Here is a 19,003-nt window from a genome sequence, read left to right on the forward strand (position 1 = left end):
GCTTGCAAAGGACTTTACAAATATTACCATATTTGATCCTTATGACAAACCTGGTATATATATGCTATTATTCAGTTCATTTTTACAAGTAAGGAAAATGAGATAGGCAGAGGGTAAGTGACTTGCCCTAAAGTCACACAATAAAAAGCTAGGATCATCTCTGAATTCAAGTCTTTCTGATTCCAGGTCCAGCTCTCTTTCCACTATATGATCTAGCTGTTCTATAAGCTCTCATTTATACTGGATTTTTGAATTGTCACCCATCCATCATAAGCCATCTATCCAACCCCTAATTCCTCTTAGACTCCTTAGATTCCTTCAAAGTTTGGTTCAGATGTTGTCTCCTCTGTGAGGCTTTTGATGAGCCATCCACTTATTAGAGCTTATCTCATCCTTAAATTATACTTAAGGAGTAGAACAATAAAATGTAATTGCATATGTTCTCTCTATAGCACAAAAGTTTCATGAAGGAAGTCTCTGTTTAGTTTTTGCCTTTGCATCACCAGCACTCAGCATATTGTTTTTCTATTTCTAGGTTTACCAGAAAAACAAAGATAAAATGTCTTGTCCCCTGGCAACCCTATGACATAGATTTAAGAATTTACTTAAAATTCTAAATCAAATAAAAGGAAGGTATGAGGAATTTCAGAAAAATATTTATAAAAATATAATTAAGGATGTTAGCCATTCTTAAAGTCAAAAATAATCAATGGGGCAGCTAGATGACACAGTCAATAAGAGCACCAGTTCTGGAGTCAGGAGGAACTGAGTTAAAATCTGGCCTCAGACACTTAATGCTTACTAGCAGTGTGACCCTTGGCAAATCACTTAACTTCAACTGCCCTCCAGGAGAAAAAAAAGTCAAATAATCAAAAATTTCAAAAGTAATTTACTTTCTGTGACAAAACAATTGTTTTTCATTTCCCAAACTTCTCCCAATTAAGGAAAAAAAAAAAACATGCTTGATCATATTACTTACGTAATGGTTGGATCCACTTGTTTGTAAGCATGAGCAGCACAAGACCCACAGTAAGTATATCCTGCATGGCTACAAAACAAAATAATTTCATAAGCTTAATCACCTGAATCAAAATCAAGGTATAATAATAATATATTAAATGAAAAGCAACAAATAAATGAATGATAAACATAACAAGATCTGAAATAAGTTATCAAGAAACAATGCAGCAACAGTAGAACCAAGCATGGTAGATGGCTAATACATAAGACATTGGAACAGAAGATGAAGTACATGATAAATTCACACACACACCATTTGATCCTTACAACAACCCTGCAAACAAGGTACTATTATTATCCCCTTTTATAGAGGAAAGTGAGTCAGAGATTAAGTTGCTTAGGCCCCAGGTCTTTAGCCACTATGTCACCAGCTACCTTAACATGGAGAAGAAAAGTACAGAATACAGAACAGAGTAATGTAGAGTGAGTCTAGATAATAAGTCAAAGAACATTCACTATTAACTTTTTGTGTATAATTACAAACTACTTTCCAGAATGATTGCACCCAATCACAGGTTCAATACTTCCTCAGTTTGTTTTCCCACAGTCTCTGCAACATTTATCATTTTCCTCTTTTGTCATCTTTGCAATTCTGCTGGGCATAAGGATGAAATCTTAGAATTGCTTTAATTTGTATTTCTTTAAGTAGTGATTTGGAAGACTTTTTCATATGGCTATAAATGTCTTGGTTTCATCTCTTGAAAACTGTTTGGCCATCAATTAGAAAATGAACCCAATCAGGTCATTATATATATTGAAAGTGAGATCTTTATCACAGAAATTTATTGTCAGGCTTTCCCCCTCCCCCAGTCTTTTCCCTAGATTTGTTTGTGGAAAAACCTTTTAGTTTTATGAAATCAAAGTAATACATTTTATCTTTGAAAAACCTTCCAATCCTTAATTTGGTCTCTTCTCTTATCCACATATGTTTACTCTTTGACCAAATTATACAACTGTTAGATTTATACCCAAAAGGAATCAAGAAAAATTAAAATGTCCTCTATGCACAAACATATTCATACAACTCTTTTTGTGTGGCCAAAAAAAAAAAAAAAAAAAAAAAAAAACCCCACCCACACCTGGAAACTAAGAGGATGCTCATCAATTGAGAAATGGCTGAATAAGTTGTACTGTACTAATCAAATGGAATTCTAGAGTACTGTAAAAAGATGGAGAAATAGATTTCAAACATATGAACTAATAAAAGACTGAAGTATGCAAAATCAAAACAACATGTACTATAATATCAATTTTATTAAAATGAACCATTTTGAAGATTTATAAACCGATGAATGAAATGAGAAGAGGAAAATAATTAATTCACAACAAGACATTAAAAACAAATAACTTTCAAAGTTGTAAGGATTATGCTCAATACAATGACCATTCATGATTCTAAAGAACTAATGATGAAATTTATTATCCATAAGAGAGAGATAATGGAAACAGTGAAGAATGATACATAGATATTTTTAAACAGTCACTGAGAGAATATTTTGTTTCATTATGCATATTTGTTACAACAAATTCTTTTCCTTTTTTTCCCAGTGGGGTAAGGTAGGTGGAAAAGCAAATTTGTTAATATGTTTTTTTTTAATATAAAGGTAACAGATACTACAGATATAAAATGCTGCATGCAATTTCAGATGAGATCTCTCTATTGTTAGTTTACTTGTTTTACTTTGTTACAGGTCGAGACCTCTAATAAAGTAGAGATAATCTAAATGTCTGTAATGTAAAAACAAACATATCAATAAAACTTTTTTTAAAAAACAGAAAACCAGGGCAGCTAGATGGTCCAGTAGATAGGAAGCCAGCCCTGAAGTCAGGAGAACCTTTGTTCAAATCCGGCCTCAGACACTTAATACTTCCTAGCTGTGTGAGCCTGGACAAGTCATTTAACCCCAATTGCCTCAGAAAAAAAAAAAAAAAAAAAAAGGCAATTAAAAAAAAAGTAACAGTTAAAATGAAAAAAAAAAAAAATTAAGAAAGCTTGATGACATTGTAAAGGATTTTAAAAGCAAACAGAAGAGTTTGCATTTTATCCTACAGGAAACAGTCCCTGGAGTGGGGGGATGACATGGTGAGATGAGTATTTATCGAAAATATGTAAAAAAATACAATACAAAACTTGGCAACTGTGTAGAGTTTGGAAGTGAGATTTGAGGCCACAGCAATAAACCCAGCAAGAGATGATGAGCAATGTCTATGAAGTCCTCCACCATTCTGGTGAGATCTACAAACTCTTCAAAACAATGTTCATAGACTGCATAAAATAAAATATATGCTAAAACTAGGGTCACCTTATGCTGAAATATATATATATATATATTTCTCTCACTCAATTTCACAAACTTCCTGAAATGAGCAATAAACCTTTCTGGGATCCACATGTCTCAGATTAAGAATCCCTAATATATACCAAGATAAGATCAAAATGGGTCTATGACCTAGGCATAAAGAACGAGATTATAAATAAATTAGAGGAACATAGAATAGTTTATCTCTCAGACTTGTGGAGGAGAAAGAAATTTGTGACCAAAGATGAACTAGAGACCATTACTGATCACAAAATAGAAAATTTCGATTACATCAAATTAAAAAGCCTTTGTACAAATAAAACTAATGCAAACAAGATTAGAAGGGAAGCAACAAACTGGGAAAACATTTTCACAGTTAAAGGTTCTGATAAAGGCCTCATTTCCAAAATATATAGAGAACTGACTCAAATTTATAAGAAATCAAGCCATTCTCCAATTGATAAATGGTCAAAGGATATGAACAGACAATTTTCAGAGGATGAAATTGAAACTATTACCACTCATATGAAAGAGTGTTCCAAATCATTATTGATCAGAGAAATGCAAATTAAGACAACTCTGAGATACCACTACACACCTGTCAGATTGGCTAAGATGACAGGAAAAAATAATGATGAATGTTGGAGGGGATGCGGGAAAACTGGGACACTATTGCATTGTTGGTGGAGTTGTGAACGAATCCAACCATTCTGGAGAGCAATCTGGAATTATGCCCAAAAAATTATCAAATTGTGCATACCCTTTGATCCAGCAGTGTTTCTATTGGGCTTATATCCCAAAGAAATACTAAAGAAGGGAAAGGGACCTGTATGTGCCAAAATGTTTGTAGCAGCCCTGTTTGTAGTGGCTAGAAACTGGAAAATGAATGGATGCCCATCAATTGGAGAATGGCTAGGTAAATTATGGTATATGAATGTTATGGAATATTATTGTTCTGTAAGAAATGACCAGCAGGATGAATACAGAGAGGACTGGCGAGACTTACATGAACTGATGCTAAGTGAAATGAGCAGAACCAGGAGATCATTATACACTTCGACAACGATATTGTATGAGGACATATTTTGATGGAAGGGGATTTCTTTGACAAAGAGACCTGAGTTTCAATTGATAAATGACGGACAAAAGCAGCTACACCCAAAGAAAGAATACTGGGAAACGAATGTGAACTATCTGCATTTTTGTTTTTCTTCCCGGGATATTTATACCTTCTGAATCCAATTCTCCCTATGCAACAAGAGAACTGTTCGGTTCTGCAAACATATATTGTATCTAGGATATACTGCAACATATCCAACATATAAAGGACTGCTTGCCATCTAGGGGAGGGGGTGGAGGGAGGGAGGGAAAAAAAATTGGAACAGAAACGAGTGTCAATATAAAGTAATTATTAAATTAAAAAAAAAAAAAGAATCCCTAATATAAATTAAGATGGTGGCTATGTGAGCAGAAGGACCAAAAAGAAAAAGTTGATTATGAGATATTTGTAGAGTCTAAAAATGGCAAGATTTGGAAACAATTAGAGAGATTTGTGAGAGAGAGTGAGAAACTTGGAATAACATTGAGGTTATTAAACTATAAGACTAGAAATATAGTATTGTTAGACAAAAATAGTCTAAATGCAGGAAAGATAATAAACTTAGTTTAGAAAATGATGAATTTCGAGGTATGTCTGTGACATTTAGTTTTAAATGTTCAGTAGACAAATAGTGATATAGAAATGGAACTCAAGAGAGAAACTGAATATGAATATATAGTATATATATGTATGCAGGTATCTGTGAGTCATCTTCAAAAAGACAATAAATGCAATAAGGTCACCAAAGGAGTGAGACTAGAAAAAAATGGCTCAGGACAGAGAATTTGATACACTCACAATTAAGCAGTATGAAATGGATGATGATCCGGCAAAGAAGTAGTCAGATAATTAGAAAAGAAATGAGAACAGTGTCACAATAAGCCATAGAAGAATAGATTTTCCTGAAAAAAAGTGATCAATAGTAATGCCAAATGCATCAAAATGATTAAGAAAGTTGATGCCTGAGAAAAGATCGCCAAAATTTAACCATAAAAAGATATATTAACTTTAGTCAGACTACAAAGGACCAAGAGATGAATCCGAAGAGAGGGAATAAAAAATATTATTTCCCCAAAAGAACATAAATCCTTTTAAAAGCAGAATCTGCTTTACTTCTGTCTTTGTACCTAGTATTCAGTACCTAGCATATTTTCTAAAACATTTCATAACAAAAACAAAAGTTACAGCAGTCTGTATATTAGTAGACCTACTCTCCCTGGAAGCTCTGTGTCAAAATATTATGATTCCTAAAATTCCTAAATCTCTGAGACACTTCTACAAATACTTTCAGAATAGGTAACATACACACTGAATAAAATAACATCTAAAATATAGATCTAATATCTAATAATAAAGAAATACAATACAATATTTAACAGGAAAATCCTTTCAAAAAAAGAAATTCTAAATTTCCATTATGAATTTTTCTGTTTTGTTCTTAACTGGAAAATCTAGATAACAAGAAAGGAAAATGTTAAATGAGGAAAACCTACTAGGAAAATAATTTGAAACTGTAGACAAATGTAATTGTGTGTAACCTTTTAGCCAACAATATCACAAAGAGATCAAAGATAGGAAGAACTCATGTATATTAAAACATACTTAGCAACACTTTGTGGCAGGAAGGAGTTAAAAAGATGGAAAATAACTAAACAAATTGTGATACATTGCTGTAAAAGAACATTACTGGGTCATGTTTATATAAATTTTTATTTAAAAAATAATTTGGAAAAATCCTTATGAACTGACACAGGAAAAAAACTTATATAGTACAATTAAAGCAAATGTATACAATAACCAAACTAACATAAACGAAAACAAAAGAATTCAGCATCCCCAGAACAGTGCAGTGACCAATACTAAAAGTATCTCTTCAATAACTACAAAGTTTATAATCAAATATTCACTTTTTTGGTCCTTCTTCTCTTTACTTCTGCAATACTGTCTGTATTAGTTTCTGTATGCTATTTATTAACTGATGAATAACTATATCAACTTATTTTAACTGTCAAAATATTTAACTCAATCAAATCAATCAAACTGTCAATCTAAAATCAAAATTAATTTGCTACTTGTTAACTGTGGAGTTAAAGTCTTTGTTTCATCGCTATTCTCCTATGATGGCCTCACGGGGGAAATCATAATGCGTTCATCTTTCTGGTTTTTTTTTCCCTTTTCAAATCTCTGACTTCTGACACTTCTTACCCATATGACCTTAGGAGAGTTGGTTATTCTTTAAAAAAAAAAAAAAAAAAACCTTTAAATCTATATTATGACTTCTTCAATTTAGTAAGCATTTTTCTTTTAAACAGATTATATAACACAAGCTCACAGTTTCATATCCAATCTTTTTTTTGTACTTCTGTTTGAATTTTCATGTTTGAAGAGAAAAAAATCTAGTCAATCCTCAACATTTGCATGTTTAACTTTCATGATTTTAAGCATGCACATGCTTTTATTAGTAATCTCATTTTCACTTCTGCACCAGCACCTGGGTACATTTACAACTATACACAAAAGAGAAAACATGAGAGGTGTGATGCTTGCATATTTGTGAAGAGCCTGGTATCCTATCAGGTGTTTCACTGGTCTGTTCAATCTATCACTGAAGAGTAAAGCGTTTCCTGTGCAATCACTGCATATTTTCATTGTTTACTTTATAAAGAAATATATGCAGTAAAGTGTGTTTTTAGCAATTTCCAATGAAATATAGTTTTCATGAGTCACAGGCAACTTACCTTTCTCATAAGTTCATCATATCAACATTCACATTTTTACTTTCGCACCATTTTCTATCCTACAAAAGTTGAAAATTAACTGTATCTTTAAAAAAAAATTGAAATGTCTGAAACTGACTTAAGTGGAATCAATAATTTCTCACTTCCTCTAATAAATGTTACCTTCGTTTAACAGAAAAAGCCTTGAACTGGAATTTACAACAATTAAATACTATTACTGATATTATTAAATTTGTTTTAAATAAATCTCAATCCTTTCCAATTTTAAAAATGCATTTATAATGCCACTGAGGTTTGTCCTATTACTTTTTCTATCCCCTGTATTGAAATACCTCATTGCCTTCCCATACTTAAAACTATGGCATTAACTTCCATTTTCCTGATTGTTTCCTCCTCTTAGAATCCCTGGCTTCCTTTAAAGCACAGTTTGGGTACCACTCTCCAGATAAGGCATTTCCCAATTCTACCCTCAAATGTTAGTGTCTCTTATTGTCAAATTTATTTTTATTTTCATATATATTTGATTTATCTGTGTACATGTTTTATCTTCCAAATTAAATATAAACTCCATAAGGTCAGGGTCTGTTTCTTTTTTCTGTTTTTATATTCTCAATACCTAGACATGGCCTTGAATGTTAAAAAAACTGAATAAACACTGGCTAAATTATATCCAATAGTCTTGATCTTTAAGGAATCAGATAGGAAGATGAGCATATTCTTTATATTATTTATCTGTATAAATATACATGTTTTCATATAAGATTCTAAGATCAGTTATTGAGAAGAAAATCACCTTCAGGTAAAATAATGAAGTAAGGCTTCAAGGAAGAAATAGTCTTTGAGATGACATTAAAAATGACTAGGTACTTCAACATAAGGAGAAGAGGAAAGAGTATTTCAGGTATAAAGAAGAAAGAAGCATGAAGCAGAGGCATATAATACATATGGCAAGAAATTCAATTTGGTTAGAGTGTCAAGTATGTGAAATAAGTAGGGCAATAAAAGCAATTAAAGTAAATTTACTGAACAAACCATTGAATATTGAACAATAAATAGAGCTGATTATGCCTGTGAATAACAAGTGTTTTTTTTTTTTTTTTTTTTTTAAATAACAACAGCACTGTTGGATAAATGTTGATCTGAAGGAAAGCTCTAGGTTGGAGATGTAATTTCTGGGATGTTTATTTATATCAGTTTTATTATCTGACAATTATACCATAAAAGCACAGAATCAGAGTATTGAGGAAAGGATGATAAGACTCAAACCTCATATCTACATCTAATTTTTTTAAGTTAAAATTATAATACAAATGTGCAAATTTAATTTTAAAAATCAAAGTAATAACATTATTCTAAATGATAAAATTATAACTCCTTAAAAAACACAAGGTAGAACTAAAATAAAAAACTCATAGGGCTTCCTAGATTCTAATCTATTACTGAATCACTAAAATAAGCTTTTATGTCCTACTGAAGGATTTTCAGGGACAAATTTGAAAGAAGAAAAACTGATAAAATGTATGTGTTAAAGAAAGTGGATCCACTATGTCTCTTGGCACTGAGAAATATTTCAGACCAATCACAGAAAATCTAATGAAAAAACATTAATATCACAAGAAATGCTTTTACTGATTATATCATGAAATTCATTTCCCGTAGTTTAAGAACAAACAAAATGCCATAAGATCAAAACAAGAAATATAAGGACAATCTATGTTAAAATTTAAAAAGGATACATAAATTTCAACAAGATATAGTAAAAGAATGCTACAACAACTTCAAAAGAAAAAACAAATTAATAGCAGAAGTAACACTGGCCTGAATGGAGGCAAAAATTGCAGGATCTGGTCAAGTTCTGTTTCTATTTCACCATGTAACTTTTCTTAAGTTCTCTCTAAGCCTCAGTTTTACAATCATATTTAAATTGAAAGGCTCATCTAGGCCAACTCACATGTGTATATAAATTACTTAGCTTCTTCTGCCTGAAGAACAATAATGACATAAATGATTTATTTGTTATTCTACTTTTAGGAAGTTTTAATTGCTAAGAAGTTTTCCTTACACAAAGTTTAACTCTACCTCTCTCCAACTTCTACCTTCCACTCCCAATTCTATCGTGTGTGGTTAAGGGGGGGAAAAAATCTATTCCCTCTTCAAAGGAACAAAATTCAAGAAAATAGCTTAAGAATATCCTCTAAACCTATTCTTTTCTGCAACAACCATGACAGAGCATAAAGTCCACTTCTAGCTTAATTTTCTGTATGCAACTAAGTTTGTCAATGTCTTTGAGTAACATTAGGAAGGTTGGATTATATGATCTCCAATTTTCTGTGACCTATGAAAACCCTGCTTTAATTTCAAAAGAATAAAATCTGGCTAGAGGCTACAAAAGAGGAAAAAATGGCTCTGGTTTTCCTCCACAGGCAAAGAAAAATAAACCCAATAATGATAGCAAGCAATGTACTTATCACTATCCCCATTTTTTCTTTCCAATAGGGAGAAACACACACACACACACACACACACACACACACACACACACACACACACACACATTCTCACATTCCTCCCTCACATATACATGCATAAAATGGTCAAACAACATCTGCTTCAATAATAATAATAAACACAAATTGTGAAGTGAGAAACCAAAAGACCCAGACTCGAAAAGTTCAATTAGCGTTAACACTTCTGCTTCTCTTATATCAGGCCCCATCTACTTCACTGCCAAAATAAACTCTACCCCCAAACACATTTGTCAGTCACTCCAAATACAGCTGTCAAACCACACAACTACAAACACAAATGTCACTTCAAACTACCCTAGTTGAGGCCCTTTAGCCTAAACTATTTTAATTAACTAACTATTCTCTCCTAGTTCTACCTTTTCCAATCCACCATCTAAACTGTTGCTAAAAGAATGCTAACACATAGGTCTAAGTATGTCAGGTCTAAGTATGTCACTACCTTGTTCAAAAATCTTAAATTTTTTTATTAGATGCTTTACTGAAAACTTGAAGCCAAATTCTCTTGTATCTGAGGTCAGTTTTCTATCCATTCTGTTATAACATGCTGTCAAGATCTGGATAATCTCTCAGCTAGAAACATCTGGGTTCAAGTCACATCCCTAATACATATTGACTATCCCTTGGAAAGGCATTTAAGTCTCAAGGTTCCAAGAAACTATCTAAATCAAAGTTTCAAAAAAGGTGCAAATCTGCATTAATAAAGAGAAGCAGTGAGGGAACAAGAACCCACTACATGCCAGGTACTCTGCTAAACATTTTACAAATATCTGGTTTGAAACTCACAAACCCTAGAGGAAATAGATGCTGTTGTTATCTTCATTTTATAGTTAGGGGAAATTGAGGCAAGAAGAGGGATATCATGCCAGGATCACACCTGACACAGGAAGGGTGTCAGGTTAGTACTTTTAACCAAAGAGTGTTTAAAGGAGGTAAGCCTAAGTAATAATCACTGTTCAATTCAATGTAACATTTTTAAACATGTAAGTGTATAAGAATGGATTTGAATTTGAGTGTTCCTGACTCCAGGCCCATCTATCAACTGTATTAACCTGCAGTGGTAGAGGAAATTGCTTTATCTGGGAATTCCCTGTACTAACAAAATTCATTAGTCCATTTCCAATCCCTGTAAAAACTAGTACTGAACATCAGATACAACTACTTAAATTTACTTGGTAATCATTTACAATTAAATAATTAATTTCAAATGACAAATTCTCCTCTTCATTCGAGAATAAGCTCACTTGCTACATATTTGATTCTCCCTATAATGGCAGAGAACTAACACAGCATACAAGTCAGAGTCATTTCCTATAGGTAGTGAGGTCTTCAAGGAGATCCTGTTTATAGATTACACTGCACTTGAGTGCATCAAGAAGTACAACACTAAAACCTCCTGGAAAACAATTTGTTTTTATTCTAAATAATTTGATATACCCATACACACACACACACACACACACACACACACACACACACACCACCACCACCACCACCACCACCACCAACATCACCATCAACATCACCACCACCACCACCACCACCACCCCCACATCCCCAAGGAGATGAAGTATTCATTGCCTAAATTTCAATATGCATTTGGATGGACACCCTATGGAGCACACACACATGGGTGACAGATATCTGGGTCAGATAATACCAATGGATAAAGAGTTGGGCTCTAAGTTAATTTAGATCAAAGATGGACAGAAGCAACTACACCCAAAGAAAGAATACTGGGAAATGAATATAAATTGCTTGCATTTTTGTTTTTCTTCCCGGGTTATTTCTACCTTCTGAATTCAATTCTCCCTGTGCAACAAGAAAACTGTTCAGTTCTGCACACATATATTGTATCTAGGATATATTGTAAGCTATTCAACATGTAAAGGACTGCTTGCCACCTAGGGGAGGGGGTGGAGGGAGGGAGGGGGAAAATCGGAACAGAAGTGAATGCAAGGGATAATGCTGTAAAAAAAAGTTACCCTGCATGGGTTCTACCAATAAAAAGTTATTAAAATTAAAAAAAAAAAAAAGAGTTGGGCTCTAGGTAAAACAGAAAAAGTAGACTGATTCCTTTTAGGAAACTGGCAACCTCTTTTGCTGCTGTGTTTCAAAACTAGTAGTTTACCAGCATACTTACAAAATAGCAACATATGTAACATCACAGCCTTAATGGAGAAGCAAACAATATATGTGAGGTGGGCTGCAACATATAACTAAGAAAATAAGAAAAGGTATAAAGAATATCTTCAAGGAATGACAGAAAAAGAATCATGTAACTTAATGTAAGTAATAATAGGTAGAGTGCTTTGTTAGAATCCTTGAAATTATCAGGAAAAACTGAGAAAAGCCTCCATCATGTTAACTGGCTCTTTGGTGATGAACTTTTAGGGGGACATGAACACAAGTCACGCAAAATAGGCAGGCATGGCTGGGTTGCAATCTGGATCATTGGCAGTAATTCCCTAATCAATGGGATCACAGGTCCATTTAATTACCTACAGTCAAAAAATTCTTTTTGAGGTATAAAACAGCATCTTCTCTATAACACCAAAATTAATCTGTTTTAAGTTTACAAAACTGTGAAGAAATCTAAACCTCAAGAGGAGCAAGAACATGTAACTCAACAATCCATTTATGGAAATTATTTGTCTGTGTTCTTTCTTTACCTTAAAAATATACTCAGAAAAATGCAGATACTTAAAAACTTAAAGAATATACCAGCTTTGTTACTTAAAAAAAAAAAATTCTTTCTGCCTAAAAATTAATTCTTTTGCTTCTACTCTCAGTCTACTAACTGGAAATGAAGGAGGTGGGTAACATTGCTCAACTTTTATTGTGACAAAAGCATTTAGTGAGTACCACATTATACTTGCATTGTCAGAAATTACAAAGGGAAACAGAAGGAAGAGGCCCAAATTTTCAGAAGCATAAAGTCTACCATGGAAAGCAGTTAACTGGTCAAAGTGTTATGCCTCATTCTCATCCTAGAATGATCTCCTTTAAAAAGAGTTATTTAAAAAATAAAAGATTTATTGGAATAAATTCTTATTAGTGGAGATTTTAAATTTTTCCCCATTTTACCAAGCTTATAGTGTTTGTCAAGAAGTAATACAAAGAGCTAACTTAATACAACAAATGTTTGGCTAAATCGCTTAATCACTGAGGAAAACAAGTCAAATTGTTAAAAGTTTCAATGAAAAATATAAAGGTCATGGGAAGGTGAGGGAGGCACACAGGGAAATTTAGATGATAATAAAATCTATCATTAAAAAACCAAAACAAACAAACAAAAAGATAAGTCTTCACCAAATTTGAGAATGAATAGATAAAACGGGGGGGAGCAACTTTTCACAAATAAAATTCTAAATCTAAGTTGTAGATTTCTGACAAGAAAAACAAAATTTATTTCATATATTAGAAATTCATCTGGGTTATGTAAAATTCTTCTTTTAAATACAACCAATCCCTAAGAAAGTACTCCATCAGTTGTTGAATTGCTGAATTCCTTTGGTGGAACTGACCTTATTATATATAATGGTTGTTCTATATTGGACATTGGGAAGTTGTTGAAGTAGGGAAGGAAGGGAGTCAGGTTAGTACTTTTAACCACAGTGTTTAAAGGAGGTAAGCCTAATTAATTCAATTTAACATTTTTAAACACGTTAGAGATACAAAAGTTCAAAAAAATTCACTGCCCTCACAAAGTTTACTCTCTTCTAGGAACATACAACAAAGACAAAGACAAGTACAAAGTAATTCATAGACAGAAAACTAAGAAGAAATCAGCAAAAATCTCTCTTAGGAAATTAACACTGAGTTGAAATTTTCTAAGAGGAGGAATGAACAGACATTCCTGAAATGGGGACAATCTACAGAAAGGCATCAATATGGGAGATGGAATACAGAATCACAAATAGTAACATTATGGACAATTTGGCTAGAATGTAGACTATATGAAGAATAACGTGAAATAATATTAGAAAAGTAAATGGAAACTACATTACAGAAAGGTAGGCAATAAATTGCTGATTTTTTTATTAAAACAAAATGTGATTTTATATATATATTTTATATGAATATATAGCTGTGTGGGGAACAGAGTGGATTAAAAGCAGGAAAATCAGTTAAGAGATTACTACAGTAGCTACAGGCATAGGTAGTGAAGATCTGAGAGTTGCTGTGAAGTTGCTGTGAAGTTAGAATTAACAAGACTCGGGAGTTGACTAGCCCGAACGGGGTAAGGGAAAGAGAAAAGTTAAGGAAAGATCAAAACTTTCCAACCTGGATTAATTAGAAAGATATTAACATCCTTAACAGAAAGAAGGCATAAAAGCAGTAAATTTCTAACAGGGGAAAGGGAAGTCAAAGAAAAATTATATAGTTTCACCAATATTGGTGATTTCATTAGTATAGGAAACTCTTAACATCAATGTAGAGTGATAATTATTCTGAAACAGAGTTTTGGAGGAGTGTCTGAGGCAAAGACTCACTGACTTGCACAAGGGCCCAGAGTCCCTGTGAACTGACAAGACATGCAGGCTATGGGCCCCTATGTCCTCTATTCAGTATATTAAGATGCCTCTCACAAAAAGGTACACGGGAAGCAAAAAACTCAAACTTAATTTGCGATTTAGTCTACCTAAAGCACTAATGCTTTACGATGGAAAATATTCTACTATGCTGCCTTACACAAATGCAAAATATAAGAAGCCAAAAATCCAATGTACTAAAAAACATTAAATAGGTAAAAAGGAATGTTCTACAGAAAAATACGACTTTATTCTATGAAATATTGGGCTTTGTAAGCAGGTTTAATTTGATTTACTGCTGTGGATGTTTAGAAATTTCAGTCATGTTGGACTTTTTGGGACACCATCGGAGATTTCTTGGTAAAGATATTAGAGTAGTCTGCCATTTCCTTCTCCAGCTCATTTTACCAATAGAAAACTAAGGCAAATAGAGTTAAGTGACTCATCCAGAGTCACAGATAAATTTCACAGATAATTCAAAGATTAAAAATCAGTCTAATTTTAGCAGCATTAATACTGGAGACCTACTAACCCTAGTCAGCAATCTTACTATTTGTATTCATTACAACATGCAACTGCCAAAATCACAGATGAATGAAAGGAGTAATGAAAAAGTTAAGTGCAAGAAGACAAGAGCTTGCAAAAAAAGAGAAAATACATATGCCAGGGACAAAATTCGGGGAGCCATCAGAGCAAGTGAAATAGATGACCACAAGAAGGGCAATTTCAATGACAATGGAAAAGCAGGTTTGAAGCAGTGAACCAAAATGAAAAGATTCTTGCTTCTTCAAGTAGAAATTTATAATAGCTTAAACTTAGGAGGAACATAGAGGAGTAGGAAGAAATATTATTTTCAAGAGTCATGTTCCCTGAGAAAAGGCTTAAAAGTTTAAAAAGAAAAAAAAAATGACAAAATGAAAAACCTGGTAAAGACTGTTAAACACCTTAATTTTATACTATAATAAACATGCATAGAGTAAATATCTTACTCCCATGCATATAGTGTGTACACCCAAATTTCCTCACAGAAAAGCAATTAAAGCAATTAATTCATTTGTTATTGGTACTAATTATTCATTCTTGCTTATATTAACTCAAAACCAACCCTCACTTAAGTTCAGCCCATTGGGTCTATGCTCTAGCCACTGTTGCAACAAAGATTATATCATATTCCTCGTCCCCATGACACTTTTCAAATATCTGAAAACAGTAATAGAACCTCCTCCTTCACCTAGTCTTTTCTAAACTAAACAGAACTATTTCTTTCAAATTATTATTGATATGACATGGAATCTATTCTTTATCTTGGTTACCATCCAACTGGACAAATACATTTATCAACATCTCTATTTAAATATGTTGTCCAGAAATGAATACAAGATGGACTGATGGAAGTACAACAGGTACAGTGGAAGCAATAACTCCATTTGTCTGGACAACAAACTTCTAGTAGATCAACCTAAAATTTCATTATTTTGCCAGCAATTTCACATAGTTGACTTATTTAAGTCTTTAAATTAATTATGAAATATATCTGCCCCCATTCAATATTTTGGCAGTTGATTTTTTAATTTAAGTGTGGATATTATTACTATTTATCATTATTAAACATAATCTTTTATTGAAAAATCACTTATTTAGCACCTACTAAATTTGAGGCATTGTGACAGAACTAAAATACAAAGATACAAGTAAAACAGATCACCTTGAAGCAATATATAGTCCACTGAGGGAAAACAACATGTATATAAATTAAATACAAAGTATATACAGAATAATTCCTGAAAGAAAAGAAAATTAATGATTGAGGAGACTACAACAGCCTCTAAGATTTGGCCAGCAGTCATGTTTATTTTTGGACACTAGCACAAGCTATGCTCACAACACTATGATACTCAAAATATATTTGCTACTTTTATGTTCATTCAGGTTATTGATAAAAATAGGGGAAAAAATAAAGGAAAGCAGAACACTAAAAAACATATTTTACTTACACATACTTAGGTTTACCCACCTATTCTTTGAAAACAGATAATAATCACCCAGCTGATATCTGTCTTATTCATGAAGATATCATTGTCATTTGCCATTTATTCTTGAAGACAACTATGATATCAGGGAGGTAATGCCATGACATGCAAATGAGCTGGATTTGAGAGAGGAAAGACTGCATAAGGTTACCAGCTTCACTTTCTGCTCCAGAACTATCTAGGTCCAATGTCCAGGTAAAGATCAGGATGAATGGAAATGTCCCTGAATGTAGTACACTAAGGTCTTTAAGCTAAAGTCTTTAAAAGGGCTCAGTTTGACTGAAGCAACCACCTATTCATTGACTATGGCTAGATAAGAAAAAATGGAAGATTTCATGAGAGACTTTTTAAATGCATTGCTCTATAACCACCTGACTCAAAAAAAAAAAAAAAAAAAAAGAGAGATGGGAAATATTAGTTTAGCCTGACTTGTACCTAGTGAATCAATGCTGGCTCTTTTATTCCCAGTAAGACTCACTATGATTCAGGAGTGTCTCCAATACTGCAGCTTAACACTTTCTTCAGGAAAAAAAAAAAAGTCAGTTCAGGTCACAGCTGGAAGTGGCTCAAGGGGAAATGGTAAGTTGAAAGCTAATTATGGAGAAAAAAAGTCAGGTTTTGGAGACTATATGTACAGCTAAGAGGTCAGTAAGAGGAAGCAGAGTCACATGTGCGTATGTGTCAAAAGGCAGCTAAGGTGGTGCAGTAAACAGAGCACCAATCCTGAAGCCAAGAATACCTAAGTTTAAATTCAGTCTCAGATACTTAACTAGCTATGCAACCCTGGGGAAGTCAATAACTCTAAATGCCTCCCCCCAAAAAAAATTTTTTTTTAAGTTTAGTCAACAAGTGGATAAAAAATACATTAATTAAGCCAAATTAAAAAAAAAAAAAAAGACACTAGAGGACAAGACTATGTTCAAAATTCGTGGAAAAGTATAGACTTGGTTGCAGTAAGATCAACCTTGCATCCTACTCTTCTCTAAAGAAGGGCCACTGCCAACTTTTGTGGATACATTTATAGTCTCACAGAGGAGGCAAGACTCTCCAAGATAGCTGCAAGAGAAGAGTTTTATTTCAAAAGATATAGACAGTTTTCAAAAAATAAATAAAAATTAATAACAACCCAGGGGGTTAATTAAAGAAAGGCAGAGTAAAGTAATTCTTGAGATTCCACCTCAAACACACCATCAGATTGGCAAAGATGACCAAAGGGGGGGGGGGGGGGGGGGGGGAGAAAAAAAAAAGAATGCTTTCTTTTTGAAAAATTGCAACTGCTGGAGGGGATGTGGGAAAACGGATACATTACTACAGAGTACCTACACCACAATAAGCATTTAATAAAGAATTGTTAACTTGGTGGGACTGTAAACTGGCCTAATCATTCTAGAAATCAGTTGAAAAGTATAGTCCAAAAGTCACTAACTCTACTTATCTAAAGATGGTACTATTAGGCTTATAATCCAAAGAAGTCAAAGGGAAGAAGCTACATGTACAAAATACTCATAGCAGCATTTTTTTGTGGCAGAAAAGACCTAGAATAAAGTGCCCCCAAAAACTGGGGAATGACTGAACAATTATGGTATATGAAAATAACCTGAATAATAATCTGCCAGAAGAAATGATCAAAGGGACTGACTCAGAGATACCTGAGAAAACTTAAATGACTTGATGCATAGTGAACAGAAGTGGGGATAGGAGGAGAATCATGATTACAACAATGTAAAGGAAAACAATTTGAAAAGAATTAAGAACCCTGATCAATGTAATAACCAATCAGGACTGATAATGAAGCATATCTCCCCTTCTTGGCAGAAAAATGATATACTAATAGTGCCACAGCAGACCCAGATTTTCAGACATGTCTAATACAGCAATCTGTTTTGCTTACTATACCTACTTGTTACAAAACTGGAAAAAGTAACAGTGATGCAAAAAATAAAAAAGGAAGAAAAGAACAATGTTACATTACAGAAAGCACAGAAGAAAATTCAGAGGAAACATGGTGTTGGTATTATTATATCAAATTTAATTTATGCTTTTAAAAAAACCTGTGTATAATAGAGACTCAAAATTTTATATACAATCATCAGCTATTTTTCATATATTCAAATGACTATATTTACTAAGTTCATATTTTAAAAAAAACTTTAAACCAGCAGCAGACAACTTTCAACAATCTCTTAATCCTTTACTAAGTACTCACCAACCACCCAAGTGATAACTTATTCTAAATTTTTTGCCAGGAATCAAGATGAAACCTACTGATCTATAACTTGTGGAATGTACTTTCCTTTCCAACCCTCTTTTTTTTTTAAAAAAAAAGATTAATATATCTCTAGTTTTCAAGAACTTTCCCTTTTTTCTGTAATTCCTCAATAGTGATTCAGTGATACCAATTTTTAAGTTCTTATATTACTCTGAGTTAGAATTCATGATGCGAGGAACTTGAACTCAGAAAATCAAATTCTCTGTTACTATCTCCTCATCTACCTACTGTATCAATTCCCTCTTAACAATACTTATTCTGAATCTAATCAGTTCAATGATTAATCATGAATTCCCAAATATCCATGAAGAATTGAAGAATGTTACTTAGCTCCTGACAGATAATATAACGAATGAGACAATTTGGAACAACATGGACATTTTTTATTTTTTGCTTAACTACAAATATATGTTACGTAAGTTTTGTTTTTCCTTCTCTTCCTTCCTCCTCCCCACTTAAGTAGGAGAGGAAAAAATACTTGGCACTT

General features: G+C 33.0%; 1 protein-coding gene across 1 annotated transcript in view; it reads right to left on the reverse strand.

The window, feature by feature from the left end:
• The window catches only part of MEMO1 (mediator of cell motility 1), a 120,925-nt gene that overhangs the window by 46,821 nt on the left and 55,101 nt on the right, over nt 1-19,003 (reverse strand). The window contains exon 3 of the mRNA XM_051976118.1: nt 980-1,048. Coding sequence (XP_051832078.1) covers nt 980-1,048 — 69 coding nt within the window. The remainder of the gene's footprint in view (nt 1-979; nt 1,049-19,003) is intronic.

Source organism: Antechinus flavipes, chromosome 2, assembly GCF_016432865.1.
Source record: "Antechinus flavipes isolate AdamAnt ecotype Samford, QLD, Australia chromosome 2, AdamAnt_v2, whole genome shotgun sequence".
NCBI classification, from domain to species: Eukaryota; Metazoa; Chordata; class Mammalia; order Dasyuromorphia; family Dasyuridae; genus Antechinus; species Antechinus flavipes.